Source organism: Gadus macrocephalus, chromosome 4 (assembly GCF_031168955.1).
Source record: "Gadus macrocephalus chromosome 4, ASM3116895v1".
Classification (NCBI taxonomy): Eukaryota; Metazoa; Chordata; class Actinopteri; order Gadiformes; family Gadidae; genus Gadus; species Gadus macrocephalus.
The window spans coordinates 10049890-10062389 of record NC_082385.1 but is presented as its reverse complement, the minus strand read 5'-3'; the positions used below and the strand labels follow the sequence as shown (position 1 = coordinate 10062389).

General features: G+C 48.1%; 2 protein-coding genes across 2 annotated transcripts in view; one reads left to right on the top strand and one right to left on the bottom strand.

Annotated features, from left to right (window-relative positions):
* Positions 1-676: 676 nt before the first annotated feature.
* Positions 677-7001, top strand: nefma (neurofilament medium chain a). The gene is made up of 3 exons (XM_060050079.1): positions 677-1892; positions 2945-3069; positions 3408-7001. The coding sequence occupies exons 1-3, from the start codon at positions 825-827 to the stop codon at positions 5866-5868; spliced, it is 3654 nt and encodes a 1217-aa protein (XP_059906062.1). The 5' UTR covers positions 677-824; the 3' UTR covers positions 5869-7001.
* Positions 7002-10633: 3632 nt separating this feature from the next.
* LOC132455973 (neurofilament light polypeptide-like) overlaps positions 10634-12500 on the bottom strand; it is a 3414-nt gene continuing 1547 nt past the window's right edge. Inside the window, exons 2-4 of the mRNA XM_060050093.1 lie at positions 12095-12219; positions 11296-11783; positions 10634-11216 (exon numbers count right to left, since the gene is read on the bottom strand). Coding sequence (XP_059906076.1) covers positions 10858-11216; positions 11296-11783; positions 12095-12219 — 972 coding nt within the window. The 3' untranslated portion in view covers positions 10634-10857. The remainder of the gene's footprint in view (positions 11217-11295; positions 11784-12094; positions 12220-12500) is intronic.

Here is a 12500-nt window from a genome sequence, read left to right as displayed (position 1 = left end):
TGTGTGTGTGTGTGTGTGTGTGTGTGTGTGTGTGTGTGTGTGTGTGTGTGTGTGTGTGTGTGTGTGTGTGTGTGTGTGTGTGTGTGTGTGTGTGTGTGTGTGTGTGTGTGCGTGTATGTGTGAGTGTGTGTGTGTGTGTGTTTGTGTGTGTGTGTATATTTGTTTGTGTGTTTGTGTACGCGCGCGCCTGCGTGGCCCACGTGTGTGCGTATGCGTAATGGTACGCACATGTCTGCGCGCGCGTGCAAGTCCTCCTCATGTTTTACAGCATATGCCTTAACAAATTGACTTGTTACCGACGGTTTCCCCCGGCGTGCCGCTGTTCGACGGTAACAACCCTTAGCAACACAAGTAGATTTCCAGCTCGTTCTGCGCTCGTTTCTGAGCTTGAACTTGTGCCATGCGCTTAATGAATGCTTGCCAACACCTTTTTATGTGATTAACTTAAGATATTCCTGTCATTGTGGGGCTCTTCCGAGCCGCCGCCCACGAGGCTCCTCCGAGCCACGTGGCCTCGGGTTGGACGGGAACCCCTGACCAGTGGAGGAGCGCTCGTGGGACGCGCATGCGCCTTCCCCCTCCTCTTCCAATCAATGGACCAACAGAAGTGCTTCTCCTTGCCTTGTGAGGGCTACAGCCCGGGTATATAAGGTACCGGCATTTCAGCTTTAGACACCACAGAAGCCACACGCTCCACTCCTGCATCACACCCACCTACCACCGCATACCCCTCACACACACACCGGTACTTGTGTCTCCGTCCCACCCACCCCCACCCCCCGCAAACACATCCGATCTCCCACTTTCCCCGGTGGTCGGCTCGGATGAGTTACCCGCTGGACTCTATAGGGAGTCCCTTCAGAACAACCATGGATTCTAGGACGACGAGCTACGGCTACGGCCGCCCAGTCGGCACCGCTTCCAGCGGCTTCCGCTCCCAGACCTGGACCTCCCGGAGCCCGGCACCCGGCATGATCTCCTCCTCCTCCTACAAGAGGACCGTGAACGCACCGGTCTCTCGATCCTACGGGTCCGGGGTCCTTGGCTCCTCCGCCGCCGACGTCGATTACAACCAGAACCTGATGACCGGAGACTACAACAAGCGCAGCAACGAGAAAGAACAGCTGCAAGGGCTCAACGACCGCTTCGCCGGCTACATCGACAAGGTGCACTACCTGGAGCAACAGAACAAGCAGATCGAGGCGGAGATCCAGGCTCTGCGGCAGAAACAGGTGTCCCGCAGCCAGCTGGGCGACCTTTACGACGAGGAGCTGCAGGAGCTGCGCAACGTGCTCGAGCAGATCCACCATGACAAAGCACAGATCCAGCTGGACACGGAACACATCGAAGAGGACATCCAGCGGCTAAGGGAGCGCTTCGACGAGGAGGCGCGCATCCGTGAGGAGAGCGAGGCCATCATGCGCATGCTGAAGAAGGACTCCAGCGACTCGGACCTGATGAAGTCCGAGCTTGAGAAGAAAGTGCAGTCGCTGCAAGACGAGATCGCATTCATCCGCAACAACCACGAAGAGGAGGTGAGCGAGCTGATCGCCCAGGTGCAGGAGTCTCAGGTGAGCTTCGAGAGGAAGGACTTCCAGAAGACCGACATCACCGAGGCGCTGCGAGAGATTCGCTGCGAGCTCGAGGGCCACTCCAACCAGAACCTGCAGCAGGTGGAGAACCTGTTCATGTGCCGCTACTCTAAGCTGTCGGAGGCGGCAGAGCAGAACAAGGACGCTATCAAGTCCGCCCGGGACGAGATCAGCGACTACCGGCGCCAGCTGCAGACCAAGACGGTTGAGCTGGAATCCGTCCGCGGGACGAGGGACTCCCTGGAGAGGCAACTGAACGACATTGAGGACCGCCACAACAGCGACCTATCCAGTCTGCAGGTGAGACTTATTATTAATTTTAGAAATATTATTTATAATATTAATAATCTTATCTTAGCAAACACCTTTGCTAAGATACTTAGAAAAAAAATAGCTTTTTGTTTTACATTATTATTAATACTTTTCAGTTGTTTATACATTATAACCCAAGCAAAGATTATTTTTATTATTATTATTACTTTTCATAATGTTACGTTAAAACCATGCTAATGAATGCACCAACCGTATGTAAGACGCTTGCTTCAACTAAATGCATAAATCGGTATATTGTTTATCCGTGTGAAATTGGTTTAAAGTTGGGCTGTTTAATAAACAGGATGGATATGTACAGGTGAACACACACTGTTTCACAGTCTTTAGTTGGAAACATGCCAACTCCATCCACATATCCGCCTTTATTATATTATTTTTTTGAATAGACCCCAGTGACCTGTGTATCTAATTGGTAACATGATTGAAGACCTTTTTCAGTCAAGTTAGTGTTAAAACATTACTCAATGCTGACATCACCTGGCCGTCCCCGGGACGTGTAGCCCACCGCTCTGACGCTGTAGTCAATAGTGTACTGTCATACTGCAGCAAACAGCCCCCACTCTAACCTTGCTGAGTCAGACGCGCGGGATGATGCCTTCAATTGCAGTTCCTTGACTGTGTCCTTGAATCACACCACGGAGATTTAAAAGTTGCCTATTGTAATAAAAAATAGGGGGGGGCTTTGAATTATGTTAGCTCTCATAGTGCTGCATGATAAATGATTGCAGCAAACTATGAATTTTACTAAAGCAAAATAATAAAATAAACATCTTAGCATATTAACATCCAACCAAGTTGCTTCAATTAAACCACATTTTCATGAACACTAATGGACATTTACAGTTGAAATATCCCCTTTTAGTGAAATATTATCTTTTTAATATTTATCATCGTGTGTATTTCTCCAAATAATGCATAGCTGTAGGCCCTGAAGCTCAACCAATCATTACCTCCAGTGGCTTTCCAGTTCCCCTCACCCCCTGAATCGGTGCTGTGTGTGTGTGCGTGTGTGTCCTCAGGAGACCATCCACCAGCTGGATAATGAGCTGAAGAGCACCAAGTGGGAGATGGCCCGCCACCTCCGCGAGTACCAGGACCTGCTCAACGTCAAGATGGCGTTGGACATCGAGATCGCCGCCTACAGGTATGGAGCAGTACTGCAGCCCAGGATCACCACTGATGGTGGCTGAGGGTTCATTACTCATGACATCTAAGATACACATACAGTTAATGTGCAGAGCAATGAATCACAATTCCAGTCCCAACGGGTCCACATAAGGACACATCAAGGACCCAAAAACATAATCCCTGTAAGGAGTAAAATGAAAACACTTAATAATGATAACAATGGTACAAAGCAATGAAAAATAAATAAGGAAGTGATTCATTTAGTAATCTCAGTCGAGGAATATGACATATCGTATACAAACCACTACTCACACACTGCTATACTTGTTAACCGATTGGCGTTGACCCCCTTAGGAAACTGCTGGAGGGCGAGGAGACACACTTCAGCACCTACCCCTACCGCGCACCCGTGACCCCCACCAAGACCCTCAAGTCCAAGTCCGAGGCCCCCAAGATGAAGGTGCAGCACAAGTTTGTGGAGGAGATCATCGAGGAGACCCGCATGGAGGAAGACAAGGCCGACATGGACGAGGCCCTGGCCGAGCTGGCCGAGGAGCTGTCCGCCACACTCGCCGACGCCGGCGATGACGCCGAAGACGAGGCCGAAGCAGAGGAGGAAGAGGAAGCCGGAGAGGCCGAGGGAGACGAGGCCGAAGAGGAGGCTGAGGCCGACGACGCAGAACAGGACGAGGAGGAAGTGGTGAGCGCCACGGCGGCCGAGGTCACCGCTAGCGCCCCCGCTGCCGACGATGACAACGACGAAGAGAAGGATGGAGGAGATGAAGTGGAAGCCGAAGCTGGTGATGAAGGGGAGAAAGAGGCAGAGGGAGAAGATGAGGCAGAAAAGGATGAGGATGCCGAGCAAGGTGATGAAGCTGAAGACGAGGCTGGAGAGGACGAAGAGGTCGTAGAAGAAACGGTGCTGTGCTCCAAGGACATTGAGGACAAGGAGCAAGAGGAGGCTGAGGCTGAGGCTGAGGCTGAAGCTGAGGAGGTCGCAGACGACGACAAAGACGCAGGCAGCGACAAGGAATCTAAAGGTGAGGACGACAAAGAGGAAGAGGTGAAAGAGGAGGCCACGGTCGAGAGCGAAAAGGACGAGAAGGACGACAAAGAGCAGAAGGTCGAGGAAGTGATCGAGGAAGTGATCGAAGCGGCCGTCGTAGCCAAAACCGAGGCTCCTCAGGTCGGCGCCGCCAAGGCTGAAGCCAAGCCAGAGACCCCCAAGGCTGAGACACCCAAGACCCTTTCGCCCAAAGCCAGCTCTCCTGTTGGATCACCCAAGGCAGCCTCACCCAAGGCCAGCTCTCCCGTCGGATCTCCCAAGGCAGCCTCACCCAAGGCCAGCTCTCCCGTCGGATCTCCCAAGGCAGCCTCACCCAAGGCCAGCTCTCCCACTGGATCGCCCAAAGCTGGCTCGCCCACTGGCTCACCCAAGGCAGCCTCACCCAAGGCAGCCTGCCCTAAAGCCGACTCTCCCACCACTGGATCACCCAAGGGAGCCTCACCCAAGGCTAGCTCCCCTGTCGGATCCCCCAAGGCAGCCTCACCCAAGGCCAGCTCTCCCACTGGATCCCCCAAGGCAGCCTCACCCAAGGCCAGCTCTCCCACTGGATCGCCCAAAGCTGGCTCGCCCACTGGCTCACCCAAGGCAGCCTCACCCAAGGCCAGCTCTCCCACTGGATCCCCCAAGGCCAGCTCTCCCACTGGATCCCCCAAGGCCAGCTCTCCCACTGGATCCCCCAAGGCCAGCTCTCCCACTGGATCCCCCAAGGCCAGCTCTCCCACTGGATCCCCCAAGGCCAGCTCTCCCACTGGATCCCCCAAGGCAGCTTCACCTAAGGCCGGCTCCCCCAAGGCCAGCTCTCCTGTTGGATCACCAAAGGCTGGAACTCCTCCTGCCTCTGAGTCACTCAAACCCAGCTCCCCTAAGGCTGAATCTCCCAAGTCAGAGTCCCCAAAACCAGAATCCCTAAAGGTTGAGTCACCAAAGGCTGAGTCACCAAAGGCAGAGGCCCCTAAGGCTGAGTCACCAAAGGCAGAGGCCCCTAAGGCTGAGTCACCAAAGGCAGAGGCCCCTAAGGCTGAGTCACCAAAGGCAGAGGCCCCTAAGGCTGAGTCACCAAAGGCAGAGGCCCCTAAGGCTGAGTCACCAAAGGCAGAGGCCCCAAAGGCTGAGTCACCAAAGGCAGAGGCCCCTAAGGCTGAGTCACCAAAGGCAGAGGCCCCTAAGGCTGAGTCACCAAAGGCAGAGGCCCCTAAAGCTGAGTCACCAAAGGCTGAATCACCAAAGGCTGAGGCTCCTAAGGTAGAGGCTCCTAAGGAAGAGGCCCCTAAAGCAGAAGCCCCTAAGGTAGAGGCACCTAAGGAAGAGGCCCCTAAGACGGAAGCCCCTAAGGTAGAGGCCCCTAAGGCAGAGGCCCCTAAGGCAGAGGCCCCTAAGACGGAAGCCCCCAAAGCAGAAGAGGCAAAGAGCGAAGCAGCAGAAGAACCAAAAGCGGAGACGAAAGACGCCGCCATGAACGGAGGCATGGACAAGAGCCCCGAGGAGAAGCAGAAGGACGATGAGGACGCGCTGGCTAACGGCATGGACGACAGCCACCTGAAGGAGGACGCCAGCCAGAAGGTGGTGATCACCAAGACGGTGGAGACCATCACCACCGGAGAGGACGGAGCCAAGCACGTCACCAAGTCGGTCACCGTGACCGAAACCTTGAAGGAGGTGGAAGAGGTGGTGCAGGAGAAGATGGTCTCCACCAAGAAGATGGAGAAGCACTCCACCGAGTCCATCACACAGGTCACCGAGGCCGAGTGAGCAGTCTCCCCCAGGGTCCACAACCGGGGACCCCCCCCCCCCCCCCCCCCCCCCCCCCTTTTCCGGAAGGAAGAAGTTGCCGCAAGCAAGCGATCCACCCCCAGAACTAACATAGCGATGACATCTCACAGCTAGAGCGATGTAATACAGACGACGACGACAGCACACCTCCACCACCCGCCACCACACATTCAAATACAAGGCATCCAAGAGAAGCAAAAAAAGACGACGCTAAACTAAAAACACACACATGCATGTTGAGGGAAAGCTTTGTGCCGGGCTCGGCTGCGGACGCAGCGGGGAGCCGGCGGCGGGGGGGGGGGGGGGGGGGGTGAGATATTTTAATCTCTTCTATTTTTTCTCTATTTCCTTCCGCAGTGGACGGCAGGGTGGGTGTCTGCATGCGAGCTCAGGGAGGAAGGGGAGGCCCTTCCTCTCTTATGCATATGTACGTACGGATGGGATACACTGTGTGCACGGAGGGTGTGTATAATAGGAGCGCATCGCTATCTATAGATATATATAGAGATAGAGATATATATATACATGGGCGGGGTGGCAATGACAGATATATTGCTGGATATATTTATGAGGTATTTTCTTTGTTTCGTTTTAACGAATGTCTCTGTGGAGGTCGACAGAGGGGATGACCTCTACCCCACAGGGACCGCCGCTCTCTGGAAGTAGCCTTACTGAGTATGTGAAGACACCAACTGAGCCAAAAAAAGGGAAAAACACTTGACACGCACAGCGGAGAATGATAAGGGTGGGGTGGGTGGGGGGGGGTTGGGGGGAAGCGATTGGTAGATGATCATTATATCATGATCACGGTCATGTACATCATATACCTGACGCAAGCAACTAACGACGCTACGTGAACCCGAAGAAACTCCTAGCCTTAACATGCTTTTTCTCAGTGTCTCTTATGTTTACCTAATCAGTGCAATTGAAAAATAACTACTGTAAATGCGCAAACAAAAAGTGATGCATTCTTGTGTGCATAGGATGGACTTGAATTTAGATAATGAACAATGAATAATGCGGTGCTACTGTTTGCAAATCCCATGTCTTTACTCATGATCTATTTCCCAGCAGCATTTGCTCAATAAATGTCTTACTAAAGTCACAAACAACTCTCTTGTCTTTCATGGTATAACTAATAGTCAATTTATAATTTACAACGAACATATCAAATTAACAGTGTGGCTTACAATTGGTATACCTCATAAAAGTGTCTTGAATTTCTACTATATAGAGATATAAAAATAATATATAATATATATTCTAAAAACTCTAAAAGCTATTAAAGCTAAATTTTCAATGTCTATATAAAGTGATTAATATAAAATGCCTCATAAATATACAATATATACTTAATTAATGTTGCCAAAGTGTAAAGTCAAAATAGTTTTTCTTGAACAGTAGCCAGTGTGCTGGTGCTTACTATAAACAATAAGGATTCAACAATTTACATGACATAGTAACATAATTACTGTTAAAATCGAACATAGTAATTTACATTACTATGATACAAAGTTAGATAGTGTGATATACTAATCAAAGAGACAATGTATCACAAATTCCAGACTACAGACTAAATTTACAAAAGAGGAAAATACATAGCCAAATACATACATACATAATGCACAAATACCTAAAACAAATGCAGACCAGATGAGCCAATTGAAAAGTGAAAGGCTTTTAAAGCATATTTCAAACTGAAAACATTCAGATCTCAACACGCTCCTCTCTTGGTAGTCAATGCTAACATCCTTAAACGGGATCTACTCATGCATGCGCATCACAGTGTTCTTAATGAGTCTAGATCAATTTAAACGAGATCTCTGAACGCCGCAGTAATCAGCTCAGTGGTTGGAAATGGCGAGGCGGAACGGCGGCGGGGTCACAGTGCAGACTCATCGCTCAGCGTCCATGTCCTGAGGAAAAGTGAGTAGTGCAGGGGCACTTTAGAAGCCTCTATTCTGCGGAGGAGTTAAAAGAGGCTTTTCAGTGCAGAGGGAAAGGACTCTGCAGGCTGGACAAGGTTACTGCAGCTCAGCAGAATAGCTGCTGTCACGGTGGAAGGAATCTGTGTGTGTGTGTGTGTGTGTGTGTGTGTGTGTGTGTGTGTGTGTGTGTGTGTGTGTGTGTGTGTGTGTGTGTGTGTGTGTGTGTGTGTGTGTGTGTGTGTGTGTGTGTGTGTGTGTGTGTGTGTGTGTGTGTGTGTGTGTGTGTGTGTGTGCGTGCGTGCGTGTGTGTGCCAACTCCAAGCCAAAAGGTGGCCTTTTCAAAGCCCGATGTCAACTGTCAATTAGACAGCAAAGTGCCCTATCCCTACTATGTATCAACTAAAGAAGTATGCAGTGTGTCTTCTCAAGCAGAAAAAAAGTGGCGGTATGTCTGAATGCACCACCTAGAGGAAACACTGCTATATTACTCCACTGTTGATGTCAATTTGAAATTTTGAACTAATCATTGTGTACAGGTTAAACCAGCCATCTCCACACACACTCAGGCAGATCTCCTGGATGGCAGTGGAGCGACATTGAAATAAACCAGATACTTAACGCCACCACCTGGTGTCCTTTCTCTGGAGGAGCCGAGAAAAGTCACCTACGTGTGGCCTCCACCGAGGTGGCGTGTATCAATGGACTTTGCTACAGTGATGTTTTCAGCGTTATTGAAGATGAAACATAGCTAGAATAAAATAGCTAATAATAAATGCAAAACAGTATAAATTTGCAAGCAACCTTGTTACCAGGAGTATATCATCATTCTACTTGCTGTAGTTTGGTCTGGCTTTGCGAGACTACCAGGAGTAGGACATCGAGCGTTGGTGATTTCTATCCTGATGAGCTGGCGTATCAAATAAATAAAATACATATAGGCTACAATTGTATGCAGGGCCAAAAAGAGTGGGGTATTTTGAGCAAAATGTATTTGAGTAATTCAGAAAAAAAGGATGGTGCCGTTTAGAGCAACTGTTCCTCGTGATTGAAGGCCGGTCCAAGGTTTGGGTTGCTGGCGGTCAAGCGGTCATGCTATCACGGCAAAAACACAATCAATAAACAGAGCTGTTCATGTCACAGCGCTTTGTCCGCTCCACTGGCACTATACATGACACATTGAAGTACCCAACAGAATGACTTCAGGAGCCAATCACATGAATCACACAAAAACCTCTCAGAAGTCATAACCTCAGAAAACATCTCAATCTTCCACTAACAATCAAGTAATATTGCCAAACAGAACAATATGAAGCCCTTTCAAGCTGAAAAAGGTACGCTTGAGGAACATATCTGTGGTCAATTGTGATTACACTGAGCAAGTGTAGGAAGAGATGCTCTGATAAGGCAGGATTAGACACCATTTAATGCAAAAAGAAAAGGTTTTATTTTTTTGTTATTTATTAACACAACAAAACAATAGCACTAATCTCAAAAAATGTTTACACAGAAACGGCAACCAAATTCAATGACACAGGAAGAGTTGATTGCCCGTATATTCCTTCTTAACAGAGAGAAAAAATTATACAATATTAAACCTGTATGTACAACCAATATACTATAAAACTAGAAGACTATCGCTTGAATCTGAATTGGGCTCGCCATTAATTGTTGGGCTCAAGTTCTCCTTAAACAACCTCACCTGTATACACAAGAAACACTAAGTTTCGTCAGTACAGCATATTGAACATATTGAAATATTTGGAAGGAAGTAACCTTAGCCTTGTAGCTCCTAGCCGGTCATGCAGCATGTGATAGTAGTGTTTGACCGAGAACTGACTGATGTTTGTAATCAGCTGTCAGGATTATTGGAGGGTGGAGCTAAAACTTTGTGTTTTTCTGTTGTATTTTTGTGTCCAAGACTAATTTCATTTCTGATAATAAAGTCTTTCTTGTGTTATGTTATCAATATGCTCTATAAGTACTGAGCAAGCAAATTAACATGAACAGAATGTATGAGAATTTATGCATCATATGTTTATTTGATATTTAAATAGTAATAGATTGAATTTATATAGAGCTTCTAGACACTCAAAGACGCTTTTACAGTGAAGGGGGGACCTCACAAACCACCAGAAGGCCTTTATGATTATATAACATTACATAATTTACATTATATATCAAAGCAATATAGTGCTATTGTATAATATAGCTGTACGTGTCTCTAGAGGATGTGTGACTTTAGAGAGGTAATATAATCTCAAGATATATTATCTGGATTTTTCAATTATGTTTTATTTGTAATTATTATATCTGATAAATTACTCCTTTGAGCATCACAATTCACCTCTGGTCTGTACACCCATTTGAGTGGGTATTTAATTCTGTGCTTTCGCAAACTTGAGGTTAGGATTACCCTTAATCACCTCGGCCTCTATACTGTCACAAATTACCTCGGCTATGTAGGCCCTGTCAAGTGGGTCAATACAGGAAATTAACATTAGAAACATATGAGATCATATGAAATGATTCCTTACAGAATGGATAATGGGGCTTTCTGTGAAGTCATACGGTCGTCTGTCGACAAAGTGAAGGTTATGGGATGCTTCTGAATTTAGTCATTATATTGCAATTGGGCTTTCGGTAGTGTAGGGTATCTTTATGGCAAATTAGCGATTCTGTGATCTTCATATAGGACAGGATATGGAAGCAGTGGATGGCTATTTCACAGGGTTATGTGTGTGAATTGATTCCACCCTCCCCAGCCAATATGTGTTTGGTTTTATCAATGTCTGCAAATGAAAAGGACGCAGCCAAACTTCAATTGTCGTCATTGTTTTATTGACCCATTTACACTGCACATTAAGAGTCAGGTTTGATAACAGACCCACACAAAGAAGGCTGTAGCCAGAATTGTATTGATCACTTTGATTATTGGCAAGCGGTTGACCTTGGGGATCAGCAGCATCGAGAGACTCTATTGGCTGTTTTCTGAGCTGCGGTGTTGGCATGCCGACGCTAGTAAGTTGTCAGGAGCTGCGGTTTATTTATCCTCCTTGGTCTTCTCAGTTACTGCCTCGTCCTTCTTTTCCTTCTCCAGGGTTTTTTCCCCCTTTATCTCCGGCTGAGCTGCCTTCCCTTCCTCCTTCTCTGCTTTCAGATCAGGTTTTACGACCTCCGGTTGGTCAGTCTTCTTCCCATCAGCTTTCTCTTCTTCTTTGATCTTGTCTTCCTCTTTCCCGTCTACCTTCGCTCCACCTTCACCTCCATCATCCGACACCTCTTTCTCCACAACCTGCCCTGCGGCCTCCGTGTCCTCTGTCTTCTCCTCTGCTGCCTCAGCTCCTTCTTCGGTGTCCTTTGTTGTTTCCTGCTTCTCCCCATCATCATCTCCACCTGAGACTGAAGAAAGAATGCAACGTTATTATCCTAAAACACGATTCATATGCAGTCAACCCAAGAAATATAAGAACTTACTAACCTTCTACTCCCTTTTCCTCTGACTCCACTTTATCTTCTTTGTCTTCTTTTTCCTCCTCTCCTCCATCCTTCTTCTCTTCCTCCTCCTCCTCTTCCTCATCTCCTCCTTCCTCCTCTTTGACTTCCTCCTCCTCACCACCTTCCAGCTTCTCTTCCTCCTCTACCTCCTTCTCCTCTTCTTCCTCCTTCTCCTCCTTCTCCTCCTTCTCCTCCTTCTCCTCCTTCTCCTCCTTCTCCTTCTCCTCCTCCTCTGGTTGAGGAGTGGCCTCAGCCTTCTGAGAGCGGCTGGCGCAGACGACCTCCTGAGCGGTCATAAACGTGGATCCTACTCTTGAGGTGGTCAGGTAGGGGGCGCCAGAGCTGAGACTGGAGTACATGGTTCTGGAGAATGAGGGCGGGGCCACTGACCGAGCATGGCTGCTGTACATGCTGGAGGCTCCTCCCACCAGTCCCACATTGAAACGACACTCCTCCCCTTCCAGAAGCTTCCTGTAGAAGTAAGCATGAATAAGAAACAGTGTGAGAGTTGTCGGTCAACTGAAAATCAAGGATTCTGATGATGGAGAAAATGGGAGTTGTACGATGAATAAGCTGTTTTGCCAAGTCTTACTCTACAGCCTAATACAAAAACCAACAACAAACAAGCTTAACATCTCCAAAAGTTGACAACACGTGAGTCCCACCCAAACCTTACAATCGGATTAAATGATTGGTACTGTTACCAATATTTAGGAATGGTAATACTGGGTGTGATTCAGTTTCTAGTGTCTAGTGTAGGTGATTGCTGTGGTTGTTTGGACCTGTAAGCGGCGATCTCAATGTCCAGCGCCATCTTGACGTTGAGCAGGTCTTGGTACTCTCTGAGGTAGCGTGCCATCTCCTCCTTGGTGGCACCTAGTTCCCTCTCCTGCTCCTGGATCACGTCCTGCAGAGACATGACCCGGCACAGCGTTAGATTACCATGAGGTAGCCGAAACCGGCGGTATACATAGTCGATGAAAAATTATACGATGAAAGGATGACAATCAAGCAACATTTTGAGGGATAATAAGGTTGATGATACAGGTTTAGGAAGTGCATTTACATAGACATTTGAGGTATTTAGCAGACACTTTTACCCAAAGCGACTTACAATAAGTATATTTGTCAGAAGAAAGAGGAACAACAATATATCGCTGTCGGTACAGTAAAGATGTTCATAGAAAC